General features: G+C 44.5%; 1 protein-coding gene across 2 annotated transcripts in view; it reads right to left on the bottom strand.

Annotated features, from left to right (window-relative positions):
* Window positions 1–27,532, bottom strand: part of SMS (spermine synthase) — a 54,746-nt gene that overhangs the window by 26,412 nt on the left and 802 nt on the right. For both annotated transcript variants that reach the window (XM_040468920.1, XM_040468921.1), the window contains exon 2: window positions 3,650–3,770. In XM_040468920.1, the coding sequence (XP_040324854.1) occupies window positions 3,650–3,770 (121 nt within the window). The remainder of the gene's footprint in view (window positions 1–3,649; window positions 3,771–27,532) is intronic.

The raw sequence follows: 27,532 nt of genomic DNA, 5'->3' as shown, positions 1-27,532 counted from the left end.
CATTGCTCTTTTTTCCCCTAAATTACATAGTTAACCCTTTTGGTTTCTTAGGAGAGCCTCTTCTTGGGGGTGAGGGAGCCACCTATCAGGGAAGATTTAGATGGAGTCACCACATGCTAACGTTTTCACATAACAGGTTCTTGGGCCCAGAAAGTGATTCAGTAGCAAGTTCTGTGAACCTGATGATTTTTTTTTTCCAAAGTAAATTCTACCCCCAAAGTGGGACTCAAACACACGATCCTGAAATCAAGAGTCGCATGCTCTACCATCTGAGCCAGCCAGAAGCCCCTGTGAACCTGCTTTTTAAGAAGGTTCCCTGGCACATGATTGGGCCAGGTTTAGTAACCATGGCCTTAAGATGAAGGGAGGGTAGGAAAGGGCAAGTGGGTCCTCCCAATTAACCTTCAGAGAGTTCAAACCAGAGCCTTGTTTTTCTGACTGCAAGCAGGTGGTGGTTAAACTGACTTAGTTGTGGATTGGCACACCCCAGCCCTATGCTGCAAACCAGATCCAGCCCGCAAGCTGTTTTGCAAAGCCTGCAGATTAAGAATGGTTTTTACATTTTTTAAAGAGTTGTTTAAAAAAGAGAGAGAGAATGTGACAGACAGTTAAGTGGCTTCTTACAAAAAAGCTTTCTGACCCCTAATTTGGTGAATCTGCACATTTTTCTTAAAATGTCAGAGTGTATCACATCTAATAGAAGTTAATTATTTGGAAAAACTTCTGTTTCAATCATACACGTGTATCTGTACTGCATAGACACAGAGGAATATGTACAGGGTTATGGCATAAAATTACTTCCTAGCATAAGTTGTGGTTAAAGAAACATTTGAAACACACTAAATTAGAAGAATTCTGTTCAGAGAATACCGGCAGTGTGCTTAGATTAAAAAAATAAACACTACTAGTTAATTTTACCTTCAGCCCCAAAATCAAGTTCAGGCCCAGGAAAGCACAAATCAATTACATCTGAATGTAGCTAATCATCTTTCCTTGCCCCTCCACCACCAGCAGCACAAAGGACAGGGGCTGGGGATGGGGGAAGGGTAGAAAAACATCACTTTTAACCACCTGATTGATTCTAGCTGAGTCCTCTGCCAGAGAACTGCAGAAACACAGGAACACACACAATGCGGGAAGTTAAGGTCTAGTAACAAACTCAACCATTAAAAACAGAAAGAAATAGAGAGGAAAATTTGTGGGGCGGGGGCCCCGCGGGGTGGAAAACATGTAAAAAGGTGGATGAGGATCAGGACCTCAGCATCACAATGTGGCCATTAGCCAGAAGTCAAGCCAGAAGTCAAGCCAGAAGCGGGTGCTGTCCCCCTGAGCCTGGTGGCCTGCCAACCACCCCCGACCACCACCACCAGTCCATGCCTGGGCGGGAGAAGTGAGGTTTCAGGACAGGAACCACAGGGATGAGTCCCAGTTGACCAAGCAAAAGAAGAGGGAGACCAATGTGGAAAATAAGTTTTTAAACAAAGCAAGTTAGGGAGCCTTGGTGGCTCAGATGGTTAGGCATCTGACCAGCTCAGGTCATGATCTCAAGGTTTGTGAGTTCAAGCCCCACACGGGGCTTTCTGCTATCAGCACAGCCTGCTTCAGACCCTCTGTCTCCCTCTCTCTATGCCCCTCCCCTGCTTGCGCGCTCTCTAAGTAAAAACATTTAAAATAACCATGTTAATTTTCATTTTTTCTGCTTTCAGAAGCAAACAGCTCTTGTCACTCAAAATTCCCTTCCAGGAAGAATTCTAGACTCCCTAGACAACGGGAATTGGTGTATATGGTACAAGATTCAAGAAATGAGGTACAGAAGTAGGCAGGGCCTGGCTGCAAAGGCAGTTAGGAGACTGTTACGAGATTCAAGGCTTCACCTAGAGTGGAAAAGGAGCCTCCTGGGGTGGCAGGGTGACATGGCTCAATTTGCTGTGGTTCCCAAAGGATGGCCCATACCCAGGACAGCAAGAGACCATGGCAGGAAGGTGGAGAAAAGAGGCCAGGACAGAGAGGGACTGAATGCAAACCTGCAGGAGCTGGAAGGATCAAGGACAGCTGCAAACCTCTACTTCCAGGAAATGTGCTGTTAACTGGTTCAGAGCATGGACCAGGGGAGGCAGGAGAGTTTGGTGGTGATGTTGATTTGGGGTCAAATCAACATCTTCCTTGAGGAAAAAATTATTTTAGATACATTTGAGGTATCTGCTAAACACATACATGGAGATTTGCTACATAGTTAGAAATACATATCTGGGCTTGGGGAGAGAGGAGCTGGGAAGTCTTTGAGAGGCATCAAGAGAGGGAAGTCCATTACCCCCATGGGGTGGACCATGTTGACTTATACAGAGAATAATGAAAGGGCGGGGCGGGGGGCATGCTAAGAAGTTTCCCTCATCTTCCAGCATTGCCTTCTGAACCTCTGTAAGAGCATGGGGGTGGTTATTTTTTCTTTTAATAGAAAAACAAGTGAGAGAACATGGGACATTAATGAAACCATGTGGAATTCTAGTACTTTGTACCTTGGGGGAATGGAATTAAAGTCACTGAAAATACCCAGGAGTTCACATTTTAAAATTAACAGGGCAGGGGCACCTGGGTGGCTCAGTTGGTTAAGCGTCCGACTTTGGCTCAGGTCATGATCTCACAGTTCATAGGTTCGAGCCCCGCATCTGACTCTGTTCTGACAGCTCGGAGCCTGGAGCCTACTTCAGATTCCGTGTCTCCCTCTCTCTCTGACCCTGCCCCGCTTGCGCTCTGTCTCTCTCTCTCTCTCAAAAATAAATAATAAACATTAAAAAAAATTTAATGTTTTAAATTAATAGTGCAAATCACTAAGAATCTTACTAGTTTCCACGCTAAACCAGACAAGATAGAATACAAACCTAGACTTAGGAGAGCACAAAGAGCTCAACACACTGGCAGCTTCTTATTGGTCAGTTCTTAATTTAGGTTTCCTTTCCAACTCCCAGAACATATTGGCTTTCATCTACATACTGATTATGTAAAGTCTAGATAGTCTATAGAGTCTTAAGGAAAAAAAAAACTTGAAATCTTGGATCTCCTCATCTTGCTGTCAACCTTCTTGCAGACATTCTCATCCTGCATTTGACCATGGTCTGCATGAATTGATAATAACTTATAACCGTGCTAATCGCAGTGGGATTCACAGTGGGGTCAGCCGACCAGCACCACCAGCACTCCCTGGGAGCTTGCTGGAAATGCTATTTAGGGTGCTGCCCCAGAGCAGTATACTGCATCAGAAATTCTTGGAGTGGGGCCCAGGAATCTTTTAACCAAGTCTGAATCATGGCCTGCCAGTTCACAGTGCTTATGCTGCCCAGGGGGGTTCTGGGTCCTGGCCACACAGCAGAATCATCTAGGCAGGGGAGTTTGGAAAAATACTGATGCCCAGTGGCCTCAATCTCTGGGAGAATGACTGGGGTAATGGCATCTTGTGAAAGCGCTCCCAGACGAGTCTACTGTGCAGTTAGGGCTGAGAAGCACTGAATTCTAGCTCCCTCCTACAAGGTGTCACAGGAGGAAATAAAAATACCTGGACACCACCCCACCACTGCCCTTTGCCCCCACCCTCCACCCCCCACCCCCAACTGAAGTACTCAGATCTGAAGAGCAGCACTCAAGGACACCTCACCTGCCGTTTTTGTTTATGTAGGTTGCTAAATAACCATGGTCTTGCCAGGTGTGCACCGACTCCGTCATCCCTTGCTCCTGGAAAATGGACTGGAGGCCTTTTAGAATGGTCTCACCATCAGCTAGAGAACAAGGGAGAGAAGGCAAGGTGGTCAGGATGAAGTACATTCCAGAGGAAAGCCAATGAGGCAGTTTGACGACCGAACTTTCTGAGAAAACCTGAACAAAGAGTTGCCAGTGTCACCTATCCCTTTTGTCATGAGCTGTGTAAACGTTCAACTCCATGAGGAGACACTACACAGATTACCAGGTAACACAATAAAGACACCAAAAAAACCCACAAAATAATTGTGCTGAGGATGCAGACATGTATTCAGCCAACTAGAGATGGCACAACAAAATATTTAGCCTAAACCAGAAATCAAAGATATGCAAATAAAGGAGCTTCTACTTTAGGGTAAATTAATGAGCATATACAGTGCTAGAAAGGGGATTCCATCCTCTGTTGATGGGTATTATAAATGACTTCAAAACTTTTGGTTCTATGTTCCAGATGTCTCACAGTAAGGATGGGTTGCTATTATAATTTGAAAAACATAAATCAAACAGGGCCACTCAGTAACTTATTTCTATATGGTAGAAACTGAACAACTCCATATGGGACAACCTGCTATGCAGTGTGAACCCCTCCTTGGCCAGAAGCCACTCTTCCCCCTCCCTCCCACCCACCCAACCTCCAAAATGGAGTTCAATCAAGGTTACAGAAATTGCATTAATCTCTGAAGACTCACTTGAAGCCAGAATCTTCAAGAATATCCAACATTATGAGACTGAGAGGAAAGGCAAAATGCCATTTTTTCTCTTCTAGTTCTATATGCTAAGCAGTCATTTTCTGAGAAGGGTAAGATAAAAAACCAAGATGAGACTAAAGGAATTACTCTGTACTGGCCCATGAGCCCTGCACGGGCTGGTGCTTTTTCCACATAAAATAGCGGAGGCGGCAAAGCGTCAAAATGAAAAGTGGGTCTGTGACCTGAACCAAGGCAAAAGAAAAAACAGAAAGATTCACAGCTGACCACAGTGTGGTTTCACAAGAAAATTACACTAGAATTCCTTCCATAAACTAACTAGTGCCAAAACCTGGACTAGAAGTTAGTATTTTTTTCACTCTACATAGAATGTATCTCCAGTGATGTCTGGAACTATGTTCTAAAGACCTTCCAGAGCATAGTAAATGAAGACCACAAATGGGGTCAGAGGCCAAATTGGACAGCAGATATGTCTTATTCTGGCTGGCACAGACTTTTTTTAAAAATGTAAGTCAGTTGCCCCTTAAAAACCTGATTTCACCTGCCCCCCCCACCTGCAGTGGGTGGAATGGTGCCCCCCCCAAAGGATATGTCCACATACTAACCTCCAGAACCTGAAAATGTGACCTGATTTGGAAAAAGGGTTTTGCAGATGTAATTATGGATCTAGAGAGGAGATCATCTTGGATTATCCAGGTGGGCCCTAAATCCAATGACAAGTGCCCTTATGACAGAAAAGGAGACACAGGAGTAGGTGACAGAAAGACAAAAGTAGAGACTGAATTGATAACAGCCACAGGCTGAGAACACGGAAGAGCCATGAGAAGCTGGAAGAGGTAAGCAAGGACTCTCCCCTAGAACCTTTAGAAGGGACCACAGCCTTGCCAACAATTGTTTTGGATTTCTGGCCTCCAAAACTGGGAGAGAATAGGTTTCAGTTGTTTTAAGCCATCCAATTTGTAGCACTTTGTTACGGCAGCTCCGGAGGACTAATACACCCACCAAAATTCGTATTTTTAACATCACTTAACAAACAATAGTGGGGCGCCTGGGTGGCTCTGTCAGTTAAGCCTCTGACTTCCGCTCAGGTCATGATCTTGTGGTTGAGGAGTTTGAGTCCTGCGTCAGGCTCTCTGCTGTCAGCACAGAGACCACTTCGGATCCTCTGTCCACCCCTCTCTGCCCCTCTTCTGCTCATCCTCTCTCTCTCTCTCAAAAGAAATAAACTTTAAAAAACAGCAAATAGCATAGCAAAAATGGCAGTGAAGGCATCATTTTTTAATCTTCCAAATCCCCAGAGACAGAGATATTAGGCTAGCACAACTAAAACTCACGGACAACATTTAAAATAAAACTAGATGAGTGTGCACCCCCAAGCGCCCAAACAGGAGCAGGTAGAGACAAGCAAGTCACAACCTAGAGGCCTGTGTGGTACCAGCAATGGTGAGAGGAAATGAGAAAGCAAAGGGACTTCAAATTGCTCATAAAAACACCAGTTGGGGTTCATGCACAAGGAAGGGCTCTCCTCCTTTGAGAAGGCAGCACCCAGAAGGGACACAGTGAGAGAGAGCAGGGTACACAGTGAGAGAGAGCAGGATAGTTTATGGAGCCAGATAATGTCAGGGTGGCCAATCCCTATGACGAGCAAATGAAGGGAGGCTGCTTCTAGGGAAAAGCCCCCCATCAGGGAAAGACTACTGGAGCAGAATGCACACCACACCCACAGCATAAGCATCAATGAACACGAGTGGTGACCTCATGTCTCATTAGTCTAGCTCATTCCCACAGAACTATGCCTTTGGGAAACTCATTTGGCAGAAAATAGCTGGCTTCGCTATTCTGAAATTGGTTTCAGGAAATTAAAAGGGGGAAGCCTGAATTTTATCTGCTGAATTATATTCGGTTTTAAGACCGAAATCCACCCCCTAAAAAAATTCTGATTTCAAACTTCATAAAAAAGAACTGACCTTGTTCAGTGTGTTTGTCACTGAAGCCTGGTGGGGTCAAGCCACCATGGAAGTGACTGAGCTGTAGGGCGGGAAAGACAAGTATGCCCAGTGTGCCCGAGTCCCACATACCCCAAGCAGTACTTGCCCTGAATAGGAAAACCACTATGTCATTATTCAATCCCTCCTCGGCTAGAACAGATGTTTTCTGTTTCGAAAGTGTATAAAACAAATCATCACTCCTGGTAAATGGCCTCAAGACTGGGTCCTGCTGGCACATTAGAAAACAGAACACAAATCCCTCATGCCGGTGAAGGGGACAATCTAGACAGGGCCACCCTATCACTGGCCAGGCTGTACAGTGAATGAAGACCTCAGCTCCAAGGCTGAGCCAGGGCAAAATCTATCCCTTGGGCCAAGGAAAGGGGGATCTTTGATACACCTAAAACCCTTGTCTGCTGACCAAACCCAGCATGGTGACTATCCCCCTTTTCTAACTGGCACTGGCAGAAAGGCACTGAGGGGGCTAATGGAGGCCCCCCATCCAGCCAGGTTTCAAACAGAAGAAAAACACATTATGAAAGAAACCCAATTCAGAGTGTTACTTATTTCTGTACTGTGGGCTTGCCCCTCAATTCAACACAAATATGCCAGGTCTGAATGTTCTTCCTGGCTGTCGCCACCGCCTGGTCCTGTGTGGGCAAAGAACATGCCAGCCCTGCCAAGGATACAGGGACTGTGCTTTTCTGCACTATCCTCCTGTTCTCTCCTCTCTTGTCATCCACATCACTCACAGTCCTTGGAGAAGACTGAGAAAGGGGAGCCAGAGCTGAACCAACTGCCCAGCAACTCTTTCCCAGAACCAAGGTTTTCAAATGAAAACAAAGCCATGAGGTGCCAGGGTGGCTTAGGCAGTTGGGTGTCCAACTCTTGATTTCGGCTCAGGTCACGATCCCTGGGTCATGGGATCGAGCGCCAAGGTGGGCCCCATACTAAGCAGGGAGCCTGCTTAAGATTCTCTCTCCTTCCCTTTGCCCCTGTCCCCTGCTTGCTCTCTCTCCCTCGCACTCTAAATTTTTTTTTTAATTACAAAATAAATGAATAAAATAAAATGAAGCCAAAGACCTGAGCTCTGCTAGGTTTAATGATGTGGCTAGCTGGGTCATCTTAACCTCAGGTGTTCAATAAATGTTTTGTGGGGAAATGAATTTATTTCAGTTAGCTAAATTAATCATCCGTATTGCTTTATCTTTGCAGAGTTTCTAGAACTTCTAAATCAGTGATTTTCAATCCTAGCAGTGCATTATCATCACCTGGAGAGTTTTAAAAACCGGTATGTCACATCCTAGACCAATCAAATAAAAGTCTGGGGGTGGCACTCAGGCATCAGTATTTTTCAAAGCTCCCTGGGAAATTCCAATGCACAGCCATGGTTGAGAACCACTGATCTAAACCACTAGATAACAAGAATGAACAAGAAATCCCAGCTATTTCCAAACTAATTACACTCGAGTCACAAAAAGGTTATAGAAAATGTTGAACAAAGTCTGACAAAAACCCAAACTCCTTACTAACTATAGCCACAGGTAGCCTAGGACATGCCCCAGAAAATGCTCTGCAGTAATTATCCAATTTCAACCTTTCATACCCATCTAGTAAGAAACATGTAACACAACCGAACAAAATATATTTGGCTATATCAGGGCTCCTCAACTGGTGATGACAACATATGGTGTGAAGGACTGTCTTGTGCCTCACAGGACCTTGGCAATCCCAGTCATACACACGACATGTGGGTAGTACCCCCCTTTGTTAAAAAAAAAAAAAATTTAAGGGGGCGCCTGGGTGGCTCAGTCAGTTGAGTGACCAACTCTTGATTTTGGCTCAGGGAGGGCACTCTCTGTGTGATTGAGCCCCGCATCAGGCTCTGTGCTGACAGTGTGGTGCCTGCTTGGGATTCTGTCTCCCTCTCTTTCTGCCCCTCCTGTGTGCATGCATGCTCTCTCTCCCTCTGTCAAAAATAAATAAACTTTAAAAAGTAAAAACAGGGACGCCTAGATGGCTCAGTTGGTTAAGCGACCGACTCTTGATTTTGGCTCAGGTCATAATCTCACGGTTTGTGTGATAGAGCCCCACATAGGGGTCTGTGCTGACAGCAAAGCCTGCTTGGGATTCTCTCTCCCTCTCTCTCTGCCTCTCCCCTGCTTACGTGCTCGCTCATGTGCTCGCTCTCTCTCAAAATAAATACTTTAAAAAATAAATAAAAATAAATAAAAATAAATTTTTTTAAAAGACTCCACACCATCATTGCCCAGGGGCAGAAGTGGAGTGGGCAATACAATCCCTTGAGAACTACTAGTAAAACTGAGCCTGGGGTCAGAGCATATCCAAATTTGGGAACACAAAGACTGCAATGTCATAAATGCCTACAAACCAGAGAATTTGAAAGTAGATTCAAATGCTAAGAGATATAATCACACAGCTTTCAAGTAGGCATGGTAATCCAAACTAGGCTAATAAATGTTGTTTGGCAGAAGTTCTTAAAAAAACTCTGGCCAGGCAAGAATGATGTGCAACTAGTATACCACTCAGCCTTCCAAAGTGCTCAGCAACACAAGGACCTGTCCCAGGGCAAAATATGTCATTTGTCAACTAGACAACTCAATGCCCCCGTTTCCAGACCACTGCCCACTTTGAGTTTATTCAACAATAACTTTAAAAGAAATCAACTTAGAGGTCTGATCCAAATTACATACACCACTATCAAAAGAAAGGAAGGGAAGAGAGAAAGGAAGGGAAGAGGGGGGTGAGGGGAGAAGAGCAGGGAATGAAGGCCCACATTTCATCTTCCTGCCTCATTTTCTCCCAGAGATTGACTCCTGGAGAGCTCTGACTGTGACTATCAGCTCCAGATGGCTGAATCCCAAATGCATATATCCAGCACACTGTCCCAGTCAAGTCTGAAAATGGGCTTGGACTTCTCTACTCCACCCCCCACTAGATGTTAATACCCTTGCCACTTAAAATCCCCCATGAAGCTCCCCTTGAAACTCTTCCCACAAATCCCCCACCACAGCCTCTCTGCCCATCCAAGCTCACTGGCCAGGGACCCCTCACATACCTCACTTCCTCAACCGTAAGATGCGGACACCACTTTGCAGGTTTCCTGCAGGGAACCTGACACCAGTGTTCATTCCCTCCATCCCTCCTGGTCTAGTACTGCCATTTAATCATTGCTCCACTAGGTGGGCAGCCCCAGTCACAGAAGTTCAGATCAGCTGCACCCACCCAGCTTACAAGCCCAAAACAATGAGTAAGGGATTCATGCTGAGTAAAAACCTAAGATACCCAGCACCCTGGCATAAAGAGGGGAAAACATGCTTCAGTCATACATATTCCCACTTCTTTCTTCCATTTTAAGTAATGGTCAAGATACTGTAACCTCCTTAACAAGATGAATTCCAGCAGAGGATGCCCTGAGGGGAGAAGCAATTGTCACACACCCAGAAAAAAAACTCTGCAGGTTCTCTCTGCATCTGCAGACCCAACTTTGCATCTTTACGTCCTTTCAACTTCAGAAACTTAAGTAAAGAAAACTGAGGACATAGGGTGTGTGTCAGTCACCTCTTGTGCAGGGCCATCAGCCTGCCTGGCCATGGGCCAGAGCCCCAGTGGCCACCTCTGCAAAGTCAGGGGCTTGGAATGAGCGAATTCGCTCACATTCAAGCAGCATCTGGCTAGTGAAATTAGAGGAGACAAATTTCTATTCTTGCCAAACATATCTTTAATTATGAAGGCTGGAAAATTCCACACGTCCCCATCAAGCCTCCGTCCCCCATTTCTTTGCTTCCTAGCTCTCCCTCACAATGGCTCAAGCTACTTCATAGCCAAGGGGTTGATTACTCCCATCATCGCACCATACCCAAGTGGTGGAGCCCAACTTCCGGCCTCCTTCCAGTTCGCGCCTACCGCACAGACCCTGGTACCTCCAGAGCCCCGTGCCTTACTCCACTTGACTCTCTGATCCCACTGGGTCTGTCTCCCCATCCCACTTCCCCTTTATGTTCAGGTCAGGGGCTACCCCGACCCCCCTCCTCCTTTCTGAGAGCCGAACTCCCCTAATGGGCAGTGGCAACAGAGAAGTCAGCAGCTCACAGCAAGGAGAAGCATCAACGCAGGCATCCTTTACCCAAAACCTGAGAATCTGATGTCAGAGAAGCTAAGAGCCAGTTTTGCGTTGTACAGTTTTCCTTCACACAAAACCAGCTTTCAGGTCACCTTGATAGGCTCCTAAACCTAAAGTGGAAGAAAAGGCAAACTGCATTCCAACACACTTTGAAGTCATTCAGGTATCTGCTTTAAAAATCCACTCAGGGGCGCCTGGATGGCTCAATCGTATAAGCGTCTCTTGGTTTCAGCTCAGGTCATGATCTCACGGTTTCTGAGTTCAAGCCCCACGTCGGACCAGACAGCACTGAGCTGGCTTGGGATTCTCTCTCTCTCCCTCTCTCTCTGTCCCTCCCCAGCTCCTGCTCTATCAAAATCAATAAATAAATAAATTTTGAAAAAAATAAAAGTCATTTATTAAATAAAATAAAAATCCACTCAGATGTCCTAATCTCAACAATGGTGGTAGTTACGTGACTGTATGCATTGGTCAAAACTCAGAACTATACACAAAATTTACTCAACATGAATTATATCAAGTTTAAAAAAATCATGGGGCACCTGGGTGGCTCAGGCGGTTAAACATCCGACTTCGGCTCAGGTCATGATCTTGGGGTTTGTGAGTTCAAGCCCCGCGTCAGTCTCTGTGCTGACAAGCTCAGCAGAGCCTGGAGCCACCATGGGATTCTGTGTGTCTCCCTCTCTCTCTGCCCCTCCCCTGCTCATGCTCTGTCTCTCTCCCTTTCAAAAATAAATAAACATTAAAAAAAACTCCATTTCAGGGGCATCTGGGGTGGCTCAGTTATGCATCTGGACTCTTGCTGATCTCAGCTCAGGTCTTGATCTCAGGGTTGGGAGTTCAAGCCCTAAGTTGGGCCCCAAGCTGAGCGTGAACCTACTTTATAAAAAAAAAAAAAAAAAATCTATTCCAGAGTTACCACCACCATTGGCATAACCACTCTGAGAATAACAAAATAGCACAGCATTCCTCATGGGCTCCCTCTCACCCAAGTGCGTGCTCACAAGTATTTAAGGGTATGAGAATATCTTTGAACTCACTTGGGATATGCTACATGTAATCACAAACATCAGTGTTGACAGGCAGCAAGCCCAGATTACTGAAATCAAGTGATATAGAGAGAAAACCTTCACATTTCACAAGAGCTCAACACTTAATCCAAAGCAAGTTCTAGGCTCTGAGCTGTCAGCACAGAGACCGACATAGGGCTCAAACCCATGAACTACAAGGTCATGACCTGAGCTCAAGTCGGTTGCTTAACCGACTGAGTCATCCAGGCACCCCCACTTTTTTTTTATTTTTAAATTTTAACAAAGGGTCTTGTGCATCAGGAGACTTCTCAGACATTCAGAAGCCTAATAAATTTCCAAGGATTAAAGTGAAGGTCAAGCATGTGGTTCCTTGGGCTATCTTACGGCTTGGTCTTCTGGTCCCACATCCAGTTCTTTTTACAACAGCTGCAAGATGATTAATCTGACACAAAACCCAAGACGACAGCAATGTTCAGAGCAGCATGTTTCATAATAATGAAAAAGTGGAAACACCCCAATTGTCCATCAAGCTATAAATGGATAAACAAAACGTGGTATATCCATACCATGAACTATTATTCAGCCATAAAAGGAATGCAATACTGATATACGCTACAACATGGATGACATGATGCTAAGTGAAAGAAATCAGTCACAAAGGACCACATATTGAAGGAGTCTATTTATATGACATAGCCAGAAAAGGTATATCCCTACACATTAAAAGCAAATGAGCGCATGCCAGAGGCTGGGAGGAACAAGAGGCTAGGAGGAATAGGGATGATGGCTAAGGGCTACACATTTCTTTCTGGGGTGATGAAAATGTTCTAAAATGTGGTGATGGTCACACAAAACAATGTGATGAAAACTACTGAAATGAATATTTTAAATGGGGGAACAGTATGGCAAGAGAGTCATCTCAATAAACCTGTCCCAAAAAATACAAACACACAAGCTACACTTCCAGATTCTCAGGTACTGTGAAGTAGTCAAGGCAACAGAAAGTTCCAGAAGTCGACTGTTCCCCTACAACCAACCATAAATAAGCCAGGCCTTAGGCACAGGTTAAAGGGGCTCCAAGGGGCAGTCTCCTCTACCCATCCACCCGACCCATTAACGAATAACAAGTATCTGAGCAGCTGGTGTGTGCAGGCACTGTCCCAGGCAGCGGACATGGCTTTCATGCCACGAACACACACCTGCGGCCAGTCTCAGTGCCTCAGTTCAATCACTCAGTGCCTCAGTTCCATGCTATGTGTGGCATGGCCACTATAGTTAATAACAGTGCATCATGTATTTGAAAGTGGCTGGGAAGAGTGGATCTTAAAAGTTCTCATCACAAGGGAAAAACCTGTAATTATATATGGTGATGGATCTTAACTAGACTTCCTGTGGTGATCTTCACAAGATAATACAAATATCAAATCATTATGTTGTACACCTAAATCTAATACTTAACATAAATTACACATCAATAAAAAAAATGCTTAGGGCACCTGGGTGGCTCAGGCGGTTGAGCATAGGACTTAGGCTCATGTCACGACTTCACGCGAGGTCGAGCCCCACATCAACCTGTCAGCGCAGATCCTCTGTCTCCCTCTCTCTGCCCCTCTCCTGCTTGCGCTCTCCCAAAAATAAATTAATATTTTAAAAATTCTTTTAATTTAAAAATCATAGCAGTGATATAGGGCCACAAAACACATAAAGGGACAAATGACAAACAATTTGGGGGGTTATTTTCCGAGCAGTTTCTGATGTTCACAGAGAACCAAACCAAGGAAAAGTTAGCTACAGAAAGAAAGAAAAAAAAGTACTGACATTAGACTGACAACCATACAACACAACACAGAAATGACACCCAAGCTCTTTTCACACAAATGTGCATTAAGAAACCCACATGAGGCTGTTTACAGTACCGGCCACAACTACTATTTCTTAAAACTCACATTACAGTACACTAGGCATACTGTAAATATGTTGCTAATTATTTCATTGCCCTGCCTTCCCTTCCCAGCTGCAAGAGCAAGAAAGCAAGAGAACAGTTCAAGAGGCATTTCCCGTCACCCCCAACACTTACTGGAAAGAGGCAAGAGCCTCATTCTACGTCTCTCCATGAGCCTTATGAACTAATCTCCTTATGAAATTAAAGAAGGGTTCATAAAAATATAATTTATGAGACACAATCCTAACCCCTCTTTATTCTGGAACCCAATACTGTACCCTCTTCTTCCTGGTACACCCGTTTCCCCTACAAGGAGTCTTCAAATCAGCCACAACCCACAAGCCTCAGTGAGCACAGAGAGGGAAGCACCCCCAGAGAGTGCCCACATTCTGACCTAGCCCACATGGGAGGCTAACCAAGAGTTATCAAGTAAGGCACAGAAAGGGGAGATTATGCAAAAGCCTGGCTTTCACATGGGGAGAATGAAACAATTTGTGGTCATGAGATGCTGGACATCTGGCCACCTGACCTCTCCCAGAAGGCATCATTTGAGCAACACAAGGCATGCCCCAGACTGCACAGGTCCAAGGTCCATGTTTTCAAAGAGGAAGTAGTCAACTCGGGGTAGAGCTGTGGAAGAGAGAAGACCACCAAGGCAGAGGACACAAAGAGGCCAGGACCACAAAAAGCCCTCTCTGGGGGCCACACTCAACCCAACGGTTAGAAGCCCCAAAATGAGATGAAACCAGACCCAGCTGCAGCATAAAACGGATGAGCAAGGTGGCAAGAGGGGACTTGTAGAGTCTGAGGTTAGAGGACAGGAGAAGATTTAACCTAAGGCGCCTGGACCAAGAAAAATAACCAGCCCTCACCTTCAGTTCACAACTGCCATGCACAGTCCGCTGGGAGGAGTGGAAAGGTCCCAGTGGCCACCTGCCACCACCCCTTCATCCCACAAAGCAGAGAGATGAAAACGGGTTACAAGCTGGCCCAAGGTCAGACAGCAATGCTTTCCTTCAGCTCCACCCAGAAGGAAAACCAGATTTCTTCCCCAAAGTACTAACTGTGGGATTGCCAATTCTACTATCCAGGAACACTTAGCCAGTACCAGGAATATCCAGCTCTCTTCCCGCTAACTTTAGGTGGGCAGAGTGTCTTATCAACCATTTATATTTCCTTTTAATTTTTTTAATGTTTATTTATATTTGGGACAGAGAGAGGGAGAGCACTAGGAGGAGAAGGGACAGAGAGAGAGGGAGACACAGAATGTGAAGCAGGCTCCAGGCTCTGAGCTGTCAGCACAGAGACTAATGCGGGGCTCAAACCCACGGACCCTCAGATCATGACCTGAGCCAAAGTCAGCCACTTAACTGACTGAGCCACCCAGGCTCCCCTGAATCTTAATTTTTAATAGGGGAGTAGATTCCATTATATTTATCATGATCATTAACACTTTTATTATAAATGTCATATTTTTATGCTATTTTTAATGTTGCCTTATATTTTTAATTTGTTTTATGAATTTTAAATTTGTTTTTCCCTTTTGAGTGTTTGCTTTTATCTTCTTCATTTCTTTGGAAGCCATATATACTCCTTTTGATACTGGTAAGTGTGACTTTTCAGTTTGAGATCATGACCTGAGGCAAAGTCAGACACTCATCCGACTGAGCCACCTAGGCGCCCCCCCAGTTATATTTCTACAAACAATTCTAGGGCTTATGCCCAAGCTTCCATGCCAGACTGCAAATCAACAATGAACAGTATTTCTAGAGATAAAGCAGTTTGGAGTTCATGTTATCAAAAGAATTACATTTATATCAAAGCTGCCCCTGAGGCAACCCCAGGACCGTCTCTTCCTCCGGCACCTTCTCTTCCTCCGGCTTTGGCCAGGGCACACTCAGCAAAGTCAACATTCAGGATGGCACCCTCCAGAATGAACCTCCAAGATTACTCAGCACCCAGGAGGTGCTGGAACCATAAATGCCACAGAGATAAAGACAAAGGACACAAGTCAAAAACTCCCTGGACAACGAGAGGGGTGTGTACTATGATGGATTCCAGATGACAGAAAGGCCCAGGGGGGGGGGGGGTGTTGCTGGGAATCAGTGCTTGAATATTTTTCCAGATGGCTCTAAAGCAAGCCACTGGACTTAGATGGTCTAAAGACATGGGCGGGCAAACTTGTTCCATAACGGGCCACACAGTAAAGATTTCAGGCTTTGCAGGCCAAATCAGGGCTGTGTCAGTCACCAGGAAGCCAAACAAAGGATGCCAGAAGAGCAAGATGTGGCCCAAGGGCCGAACTTTGTTGACCCCTAGTCTAAGGTCTTTTCCAACTCTAAATTCCTAACCAACAGGCATAGGGACACTCAGCTGTAATTCTATAACCTGAATTTCCACAAGTGACGTTCTTAGAATTTGAGACTAGAATAATATGAATACTTCCTCCATTCAAGTTGGCAACTTATTAAATGGGGGGGGGGGGGCTAAACAGCTAATAACCTATATAACTAGGACCCCTGCTTTTTAAGGAATACATAGAAGTAACATTAGCAGCTAACAGAGAAGCTGCACTGGAGAATGACAATATTTAAGAGTACTAGTCAAAGGGGCACCTGGGTGGCTCAGTCGGTTAAGTGACTGACTTCGGCTCAGGTCATGATCTCACAGTTCCTGAGTTCGTGCCCCGAGACAGCTCAGAGCCTGGAGCCTGCTTGGGATTCTGTGACTCCCTCTCTCTCTGCCCCTCCCCCACTCACACTGACTGTCTCTCTCTCTCTCTCTCTCTCTCTCTCAAAAATAAGTATTAAAAAATATTTTTAAAAAAGAGTACTAGTCAGCATTTTAAAGTCACAAATTGCTAATCTATGCTCCCACTTCAAGAACATAGAAAAAGAGAAAAATAAACCCTAAGTAAACAGAAGGAGATAAAGATAACAGCAGAAATCAATGAAATTAAAGACAGAAAAACTACATAGAAAAAAAATCAATGAAGCAAAAAGCCATTTCTTTATCAAGATCACTAAAAATGACAAACTCTAGGCAAGACTGACAAGAGAAAAAAAAAGAGCGAAGATAAGATTGCCAATATTAGGAACAGAACGAGAGATATCAATACAGACCCGCAGACACCAAAAGAATAAAGGAATCCCACAAACTCTACACACATAAATTTAGCAACTTAAAAGGAAATGGGCCAATTCCTAAAAAAACAAACTACCATAACTCACCAATATGAAATAATCTGAATAGCTCTATAACTATCAAAGAAATTGAATCTGTAATTTGAAAACTCCAAAATAGAAATCTTGAGGGCCAGATGATTTCACTGGAGAGTTCCAAACATTTAAAGAGTAACACCAATTCTATACAAAATCTCTTAAAGAATACAGATAAGGAATGCTTAACTTATGAAACTATGATCCTAATACCAAACCACACAAAGACAATCCACAAAGAGAAACATACAGACCAGACAAATATCCCTCATGAATATATAAACACGAAAATCCTTCGCAAATTATTAACAAATAAGAATTCAGCAATAAATAAAAATAATTATGTACCATGAACAAGCGGGATTTATTCCAGGTTTGCAAGGCTGGTTCAATATTAAAACAAAACAAAAATCAATGTGATCCACCATATATAATAAGACGCTAAAGAAAAATCACATTATTAACTGATGCAGACAAAGTATCTGACAAAACCCAACATCCATTCAAAATAAAAACACACACACAGGGGCGCCTGGGTGGCTCAGTTGGTTAAGCGTCCGACTTCGGCTCAGGTCACGATCTCACAGTTCATGAGTTCGAGCCCCGCATCAGGCTCTGTGCTGACAGCTCGGAGCCTGGAGCCTGGAGCCTGCTTCCGCTTCTGTGTCTCCCTCTCTCTCTGCCCCTTCCCTGCTCATGCTGTGTCTCTCTCTGTCTCAAAAATAAATAAACATTAAAAAAAAAAAAGAAAAGAATACATCAAAAACACACACACAAGAAGGCAGTAACAGAGGAGAACTTCCACAACTTGGCAAAGAGCGTAAAAAACCTAAAGGTAGCATTGTACTTAATGGCAAGACTGAATGCTATTAATGCCAGCTTAGTAAGGCACAGAGAGGTCAAGAACTTGCCTGAGGTCACACAGCTAGTAAGTTATAGATCCAGGATTCAAATTCAGTGAGTTTTGAGTCCAAAATCCAGTGCTTTTAATCACAACATCGTGTTGTCTTTCCTCAATTATAGTTGTGACAAGAATAAGTAATTTGTTCCATATAGCAAATCATCAACAGTGGTTATCTACTTCTAATAGTATTATAGATCTGGGTTCCCCTCTTTATATTTCCCTACATATCTTGCACATAGGCTAAAATGAGCAAATAATTTTCAAAACAAAAAAATTATGTAAAAAGACAAACACATAAACCATTACGTGAACAGTTCCTGCAGTTTCTTCAAGTAAAGCCAGATCCTTTATCAAAGAAAAAAACACAAGAGCTCTATTAACAATTTAATATTCACAAAATGCTTAAAAAGTTATGGAGATGTAATGCACAGCATGGTAACTCTAGTTAACACTGCATTATATAGTTGAAAGTTGCTGAGGGCAGATCTTGAAAGTTCTCATCACAAAAAAATTTGTTAACTATGTATGGTAATGGATGTTACCTAGACCTATGGTCTTGATCATTTCACAATGCATAAATGTAAAATCAAAACATTGTACATATGAAACTAATATCATACATCAATTATACTTCAATAATTAAAAAAAGCATTCCACCCTGTACCAAGTTTAAGATACTTATGTATTCACCTCTAGAAATTAAGAATGTCCATTAGCATATCAGTCGTGCATTTTTTTTTTTTTTTTTTTTGAGAGAAAGAGAGCAGAAGGGGCAGAGAGACGGAAACGAGTGTGAGAATCCCAGAAAGTAAGAATCCCAAGCAGGCTCCATACTGTCAGCACAGAGCCCAATGCGCGGCTGGATCCCGTGAAGAGCCCAACGCACGGCTGGATCCCAAGAACCGTGAGATCATGACCTGAGCAGAAGCGTGAGCTGGTGAGCTGTGTGAGCTGACAGGTCTTAAACACAACAATGTCTTTGGCGCCTGGGTGGCTCAGTCGGTTAAGCGACAGACTTCAGCTCAGGTCATGATCTCTCAGTTTGTGGGTTCCAGCCCTGCACTGGGCTCTGTGCTGACAGCTCAGAGCCTGGAGCATGTTTCGGATTCTGTGTCTCCCTCTCTCTCTGTCCCTCCCCTACCCACACTCTGTGTGTCTCTGTCTCTCTCTCTCTCAAAAATAAATAAATATTAGATACAACAGGTCCTAGAAATTTTTCAGGATTCTCACTGGAGAAATATCCATTCTAAGGAAATGGAGTCATGCAACACAAACACATGTCATACCTTAAAACTCAAGAGTATTCTTAAAAATTCTGCTTTAACTTAAAGAGCTTCTTTAAATAAAGACCAACCTTCAAATCACATGCCAATGCTTTACTTCCTGCCTCTTCTTTTGCCAGCAGAACTTGCCTTCTCTTTCAGTAAGTTAAATTCACAGGTCTTTATAACTGAACATCTTTATCCACTGGCACAATTTCAAAGTACTCAGTATTGCAATTAGTGTTAGGTGTTTTATGTATCATTTGACACTCTTCCAAACATTTTATTGGACATCCCACCCAACAACACTGTGTGGGATTTTGGTATCATTAGCGCCTTCAAGCAGAGGGAGAAATTAAGGTGCATGTGAAACTAACCCAGAGGGTCTTCTGGAACATGCTACCAGTTCTTCCCAGCTCCTTTTGGGTGTACTGCTTGGCATATAAATGCAATTGATCGCAAGCATGGCCACTAGTTCAGTGGCTCCTTCCAGAGCTCAGATGACAGTATCAGTTTAATGAAATGCAGGCCCACCACAATTTAGGGCCCCCGAGTTGTTTTTCCTGGGGTCTGGAGAAGTGCCTAGTTGTAAGGGTTTCGAAGAGCATTTGTGCCATGGTTTACATACTTGGTTTAAAGATTCAATTGAGGAGGTTTCCCGACTCTTCAAAAAGAACTGAGCCTGTAAGTAAACTACCATGAAATGGTGGTTGGAGTGGCAGCACACACCAGCAGGCTTGGGTTACAAGTGCAGTGAGATGGCGGATTAAAACGCTTGGAATGTGTGGGACTCCAGATACTAAACTCAGGAACAGCTTCACTGAACACGTTTTTAAACAGATGCCCAGCCACAATCCAGGAACTTTCTAACCAATCCTTACCTGCCAAGGATTAGTATGACGGCGTTGGTCTCAACTCAAACGACAAAGCCCATAATTCCAAATCCTACCCAGGTACGGAGCCTGACACCAAAAGCTCTAACTTTTCAAAGCTATGAGACCACAGCACTTTGTTCCGTCCATCTCCCAACAAAGTACCAAAGTCCTGTGTGACCATTCAAATACAGCCCATTTCATTATATTTAGATGCAAAGATTTCCAAGCTGCTAACTCATGCACTGCAAAACCTTCCATTATGTTTAGACGAATTTCTTATGCTCATTTAATATATTTTAGAGAAAGTGAGAAGCGGAAATAGGGAAGAGCAGGGGAGAGGGGCAAAGGAAGAGAGATCTCAAGCAGGCTCCACACTCAGCACAGGGCCCAACACAGGGCTCAATCCCACAACCCTGTGACCATGACCTGAGCTGAATCCAGAGTCAGACATTCAACCAACTGAGCTACCCAGGTGCCCCTAAATATCAATTAACGTAAATATCAATTAATATCTTAAGTTTTTTTCAGTTTCCAATCTGGGAAGTTAAAAAGAACGTTCTATTTTTATTTGCTTCTCTCCTTGTTGGGTTGAACACCATCATGTATACTTCTATGCCACTTGTATGTTTTTTTCTATATTACCCAAATATGATTTTATTTAACGGTATACTAGTGTCTAGTCATAAGACCTTTGGTTTGTTGTTTGTTAAAAATATTAAGTTTTTGCCATACATGATGCATACATTTTCTATCTTAATTTTAGCCAACTTAAAATCAGCTTTCCCCCTTCAAAAAAACACAAAGTGTCCACTGCTGGTTACTAAGTTGGAAAATGCTATCCTTAACAAATGTCACACGCAGGACTTCAGAGTACTTGAAAATGCACCTCTCATTAGGTGGAGTGGAGATTGTTCCTAATGCCTGGATTATGGAGTCAATTTCTTAAACAGGTGTTATCCCTTCCACAGCACTTAAAATTATGATAGAGAACCACCAAATAACTAGATGAGGCTTCTTGAGATAAAGCACAAAGTAATTTTACCATACACTACCTCTACAGGTTTAAAAAAATGGGTGTAACTTTGGAACTACACTCTAAAAAGATTCATTATGGTTTATACAATTTTTTAATGGCAAGTTCACAAAACTAATTCCCAGCAATGTGCAATTACTCAGCCTGGAGTCAAATACAGCTTCATTAGTGCAATTAAGAATCTTTGCAGAGTTGGGGTAAAAAGAGTTTAAAAAAAACAAAGTAAGAGTGTGCCAAAGGAAGAGAGATTCCAGAGACCTCCCCCAAACAGTCCATAAAACATTTGCAAACAACATTCAAGTTGAAAGAATACCTAAAGGACAAAAAAATACCTCACCCAGAGCTGTTCAATTCCTAGTGTGGGTGCCTCCCAGCTACTTGGAAGCACAGGGAGCATGAGACTCAAATGTGTGTTGGGGGAGGGAGAACTGAGTAGAAATAGAGAACTAAGGGATGATATGGAGTTCCGCCTTTAGCCACAAGGAGATGAGGACACACTGGAGGCTTTTTAAATGAGAAACGGGACAAGGAATCTGTTGAGTTTCTGGCGACCAAGCCCGTCCCCAAAATGGAGACAGACAAACTGGGAGAATGTGGCCAAGAAGTGTAGCTGGGAAAATGGCTGAGCAAGGAATTGAGTGTAGCAGGTAGAACGCACAGGATTTAACTGGCTGATTGGTGCCTGAGATTGGGGGATGCCCCAGGTTCCTGATACAAGAGTTTTTTGTTTTAATGAGGATCCTATTATAGTGGTTCTTGTACATAATTAGCATCAGAATTAGTGGAAGGAAGCTGGCTAAAAATGCAAATTCCAGAAACTCCCCCCCCAGCCCAGACCATGATTTGGCCAATCTAGAAAAGGACCCAAGCAGGCACTCCCCTCTTCCCAGTCATCAGCCCCCTCAAGGATTCATTGTTAAAGCCGGTGTTGAGGGGGCGGGGGTGTTGTTATCACAATGGTAGATAAAGTGTGATAGGATAAGAGGAATGATAATGCTGAGACAAAGGGGAAAGTTTTGTCCTCTTGAACAATAAATAGTAGCAATCAAAACTGGATTTTTTGGGGGTTTCAACCACACAAAGACGATATGCTTCTACCTGAAAGCAACTTAACAAATACAAGGAAAGAGTGGGAGCTCCAAGAATGGATGGAAGGTTCAGGAAATCAAGGAGCGAAGATCACCAGAAGCCAATGGGCTCAGCTGCGTAGGAAATGCCGGCCAAGCCCTCTGCTCTGAACCAACCCCAGGGCAAACCTTGGAGGAAGGTAACACCCTCCCTCCCTCTAGAACTACTCATGTGTGTATAATGGAGACTTCCAAAAAGAACCAGATCAGTCACCTGGATTACAGCAATGACCTAGCTAAAAATTTACTTCGGGGATTCTCTACCCCAGCACCACTGATGTCTTGGGGTGTCAATGTTGGGGGCGGGAGGGATGCTGTCCTGTGCATCGTAGGGTGTTGAGCATGCGTCCCTGGCCTCCCCACTCATGATAACCAAATATGACCCCAGATACTGCCAAATGCCCCTGGGAAAGCACGGGGGTGGGGGGAGACAGGGTTGGGAATCACAGCCTCAAACTAAGAGGCTTCGCAGTTGTGGAATTAACAAAGGCCTTGGAGGGGCGCCTGGGTGGCGCAGTCGGTTAAGCGTCCGACTTCAGCCAGGTCACGATCTCGCGGTCTGTGAGTTCGAGCCCCGCGTCAGGCTCTGGGCTGATGGCTCGGAGCCTGGAGCCTGTTTCCGATTCTGTGTCTCCCTCTCTCTCTGCCCCTCCCCCGTTCATGCTCTGTCTCTCTCTGTCCCAAAAATAAATAAAAAAACGTTGAAAAAAAAATTTAAAAAAAAACAAAGGCCTTGGAATCAAATAGACAAAGCTTTCAACCCCAGCTACCACATTTAGAAGGTGAAAAACTTCAATGGGCCTATTTATTCATCTTTAAAATGGGGATAACAGGACCTACCACAGGGTTGTAGTGAGGATTACGTAAAATAACCTGTAATGCGCTTAGGGCAATGCTTAGCCCAGGAGGCAACTAATGAATACTGGCTTTTATGTTTTCAAAGGGTGTCTGTCTTGAAGAGGAACCAGGGATATCTGCTTACAGCTCTGGCCTTGAGTGGAAACCTACTCTGCCTAAAAGAAACTACACAGAAAAGACAGTCTCCTTTCTCTCCAGCTTGTAGGGGCTCTGAACCAGGGAGCTTTTGGACTCCCCAGGGGCCAGTAGATAAAATTCAGGGAGTCTGTTAACTTAGATGAGAAAAAATATGCATCCTCATTTACACTAGTTGAAATTGAGCATTTTCTTCAATTATGCTTGTAAAACCACCTATCAACTATACTGGGCTATTGTCACCAATAAAATCATTACAGCTTTTTCTTACATCACAGTTGAAATACCGACTTTCTCAGCTCTACCTCGAAATTATGGAAGTTATAAGGCCTGATGCCAGATACTGTTATTTAGTATGCTACTGAAGAAGCATATATTACTATGCTACATATGTGGGATTTTTTTTATTTTGAAAATTGTATTTTAAAGTAATTAGGTTACTTTATGCATTTACAATTCTTACTGAGGGGGCGCCTGGCTGGCTCAGAAAGGCATGAGACTCTTCATCTCAGCGTCATGAGTTCGAGCCCCACGATGGGTGTAGAGGGGGCTTAAATAAATAAACCTTAAAAAAAATATATAGCAAATTCTTACTCTGAGAAGAGCTCCACAGTCTTCCCTGATGAGGGTCAAAGGCACAAAAGAAGAACCCCTACCCTAAACCTTTTTGGCCAAGCCTATAATCCCCAAGCGGCCTTCTGTTCTTAATTTACTAAACAACATCTTTGTTATAAAACTAATTTCTGAATTGGATTAACACAAGTCACTTTTGGTCCCTATATAGAGACCAGCGGTCCAAACATGAACATAACTGCATCAGACATGTTTCTTTACTCAGGACCCATAATGTGTGCCTTGTTTTCCCCTAGGGTACTTGAACTAGCTTTCAATCTTTACCATAACATCAATTGGGTCCATTTAACACTTACTAAACATCTAGGATGTACCAGAATTGTGTCCAGGATACAGACATTGGGGCCTGCCTTCAAAGACACTCCCAGCTCAGGGGAAGAAATGAGGCATGGAACTGCTAGACCTGAGGGCTGACCAGCCAGCTAGAAGACTGTTGGCTCTAACGGGGCAGGCAGAGGCCATGTGTACCACACTCACCTCTGTGTACCAAGGTAGGGGTTCTTATTTTGTGCCTTTGACCCTCATCAGGGAAGAGGGTGGAGTTCTTCTCAGACGCTGCCTAGCGTCTACGACTAGGAACAAAAACCATGTGTCCTCCGCCAGCCCAGAGATGCTTAAACCATACAAACATGGGACATGTTGGTTCTTGTGTGCCTCAGCTGAGAAATCATAAAATATTTTCTGGGTTCAAGAGTCCAATACTTTACTGACAAGATGACCAAAGATGAAGTTTTGTTTTTAGCAAAAATTAAAATTTCCTGAGTTATGTCATCAGCCACAACACTAAAGAGGCACCACCAGGCCCAACCTATAATTGTTCTTAGAGGCCCAGTGGCTGCTGGGTACCAGCTGGCTTGCACTCTTAAGTTATATGGAATCAGAATGTAATAACTAAGTGGTTCAAGTTTAATTCCATTAAAATCACATCATGGAACTCGAGCATTAGGAAGGATTACTGACAAATGGGACAAAGAACATGAATCCAGGCTCCACAGGCATTTGACTCACCCCTGAGTCACATCCAGTACTCACCATGCCAAGACTAATGCCTTTTGACTCATTATCAATTAAAATAAATGTTTTTGGAGACGTCACACACAGGTGGTAGATTTCTCACCTAGTGCCCCTAAATGAAAAGTAGAACGGGGGTGCCTGGGTGCCTTAGTTGGTTAAGTGGCCAACTCTTGATTTCAGCTCAGGTCATGATCTCACCATTTGTGAGTTCGAGCCTGGCATCAGGCTCTGCACTGACAGGGTGGAACATGCTTGGGATTTTCTGTCTCCTTCCCTCTCTGCCCCTCCCCAGTTTGCGCTCTTTCTAAAAAATAAATAAACATAAATTATGAAAATAAGAACTTATAAGATCCTACTCTAGCCAAATCCCCTTATTTTCCATGTGTATACACCTACAGGCAGCAAGGGTGACAGGTCTCCCCCCAAATCAAGTGATGGGGGAATACAATAAGAATCAGAGTTTTCTTACTCCCAGGAACACTTTTGTAGGGACTCAAGAACTAACAAAGATGCATAAATACACACCTCCCTCTTTAGTAGTATTTCTTCCTAGAATTTTCTTCAGCTTGCCATCAAAATTTTTTCATCTTTGGGGTGCCTAGGTGGCTCAGTCATTTTTAGTGTCTGACTCTTGATTTCGGCTCAGATCATGATCTCAAGAACCATGAGTTTGAGTCCTGCATCGGGCCCCGAGGCTGACAGCCAGAGCCTGCTTGAGATTCTCTCTCCCTCTCTCTGTCCCTACCCAATTCGCACACATGAGCTCTCTCTCAAAATAAACAAATAAACTTAAAAAAAAAACAAACACAAAACTTTCTCAACTTTAAGACCAACAGATTGAGAATTAAGGATAATTGGCTAGGATTTTTTTTTCTTTAATTAGATGCCACTTACACACCTTGCCAGCTCAGAACCTTCCAGTTTCTCCAGCTCCCTTCTAAACTGTGATATGTGCCTATGTTCTAGGTCTATGGTTCTCTCCCTCTCTAGCCAGTATCAACCCCAAGTGTTAAAGTTCTCTTGCTTGGGGCGCCTGGCTGGCTCAGTCAGTAGAACACGTGACTCTTAATCTCAGGGTCATGAGTTCAAACCCCATGTTGGGCGTGGAGCCTACATAAAAAAAATAATAAATTTCTCTTTCATTTTCTTCATAGGGTGAAGGTTTCCCCCCACTTTCACAACGGAACACAGATGCCCATTGTAAGCCATCATTTCAACATAGAACACTTGAATGAAGCTGAAAGCTGTTTAAGGCTTCAGGCAAGGACACAGATGGAGAGAATGCCATAATCTTCCAGCCTCCTCCTGAGATTACCGTTCTTAAAGCCTAGAAAAACCATGCTCAGTAAGTACAGGTGAGTGTTCACAAATGCTTACTACCAAGGACATTTCCTAGACTCACCTCTTAGCAACTGGATGACCCTGAACCATTATTTCTTCCTAAGGCCTCAAGCTCATACATCACCTCTAAACTGAGTATGCAAGAACCTTCAGTAACCACTAATCCCTAAGATTGGCAGGTCAATCACTCAACAAAACCTTAGCTATCTCATACCCCACACTAGCTGCAGGTCCCAATCACCATTTTATCTCCTGATTCTCTCATTTGTATCCCTTCTCTATACCCTCAACTAAGAAATGCGGGAACTAAAAAATGCTTTGTTTTCTCCAAGTCACTTCCCAACCACCCGAATACACTGACATTACTTAACAACCTTGTATGTTTTGCAGCAACTGCCTTAACATTAAGCTCTATAACGTGTGCACCGTCCTCCCCCACTGTTTTTTTTTTCTTAACCACCGGGAAGGGAATACTCGGAAAGGCTGAGACCTAAGGCCAAATTCACATGCAGAGTCCATCAAGAAAGATGCAAACCTAGGTCTTGCTTCTAACCCTGAAAGGTTTTTTTGTTTTTTGTTTTTTAATTAAATCTTTGCCTTTGGAAAGCCTTTAAACTTGGGGGAGAGAAACGCAAAGTGAGTATTCAAAATTTCAAGGAAAGAGAAAGTGAGAAAGTCAAGGTTTTAAGTGGGAGCCGAAAAGGTTGCTCCATCCAATTTGAGGAAAACGGTGAAAAGGCGAGATACGGATGAGACGCTACAAATGGAATGTACGGGAAGCGCTGATTCAAGTCTGCAGCGCCTAAAGGTTTAAAAGCCACCAGAAAAAAGGCTGGCAGTCCTACCCCTCCCCCCCCCCAACACACACGAGAAGCACCTAGAGAAACCATGCAAAATACCCTTCCCCTTCCTAATTCCTACACACAGCTCCAACTTTCCAGCTCTCTGTTGTGGCCGGCTCTGTGTTCCAAGCCTCCTCGATTGGGGGAGTTATAATTCCCGCGCCCAGATCTCGCCGCCCGCCCCCCGAGCAAGAAACATCGTTTCCCCTCCCGTTCCCCCCCCCCGCCCCGTCTCTTTCCGCGGGACCCGTCTCCTACGCAGTCTGCTAAAGAATTCTGCAAGCGCCGCGCGGCTCCCACGAGGGGACCCCGCGCCCCGGGGTGCAGGGAATTTACCCGCCTCCGAGAACAGGAAAAGGTCACGCGGGCGGCCAAGCGCGGCGCACGCCCCCCCCCCGCCCCTGCACCGCCACCCCAACGGGGGCCCGCGGACGTGGGGGGTGTTTCTCCCGAGCCACGCGGCGCAAAGGGGACCCTCGCAGCGGCGACCACGCCCGCGTGGGGCGCGGGTGGGCGACCCGGGCCTCGAAGGGCGGCGGCACCGCCGGCGGAGGGGTGCGGGGAAGGGGCCCCTCCGGGCCCCACGCTGCAGCGGGGACCGAGCGCGGTGTGACCAGGAGCGCGGCCTCCGCCGGGTCGCCGGTCCACGCGGCCCCTCAGCGCGCTCGGCGCGGCAGCGGGAGAGACGCCGGGGCCGCGCGGGCCATCCGCATTGTTCGGCCCGCGGC

Source organism: Herpailurus yagouaroundi, unplaced genomic scaffold, assembly GCF_014898765.1.
Source record: "Herpailurus yagouaroundi ecotype Mexico unplaced genomic scaffold, PumYag 67793, whole genome shotgun sequence".
Lineage (NCBI taxonomy): Eukaryota > Metazoa > Chordata > Mammalia > Carnivora > Felidae > Herpailurus > Herpailurus yagouaroundi.
Note: the sequence above shows the minus strand (reverse complement) of the source record. Positions and strands in the feature narration are given on the sequence as shown.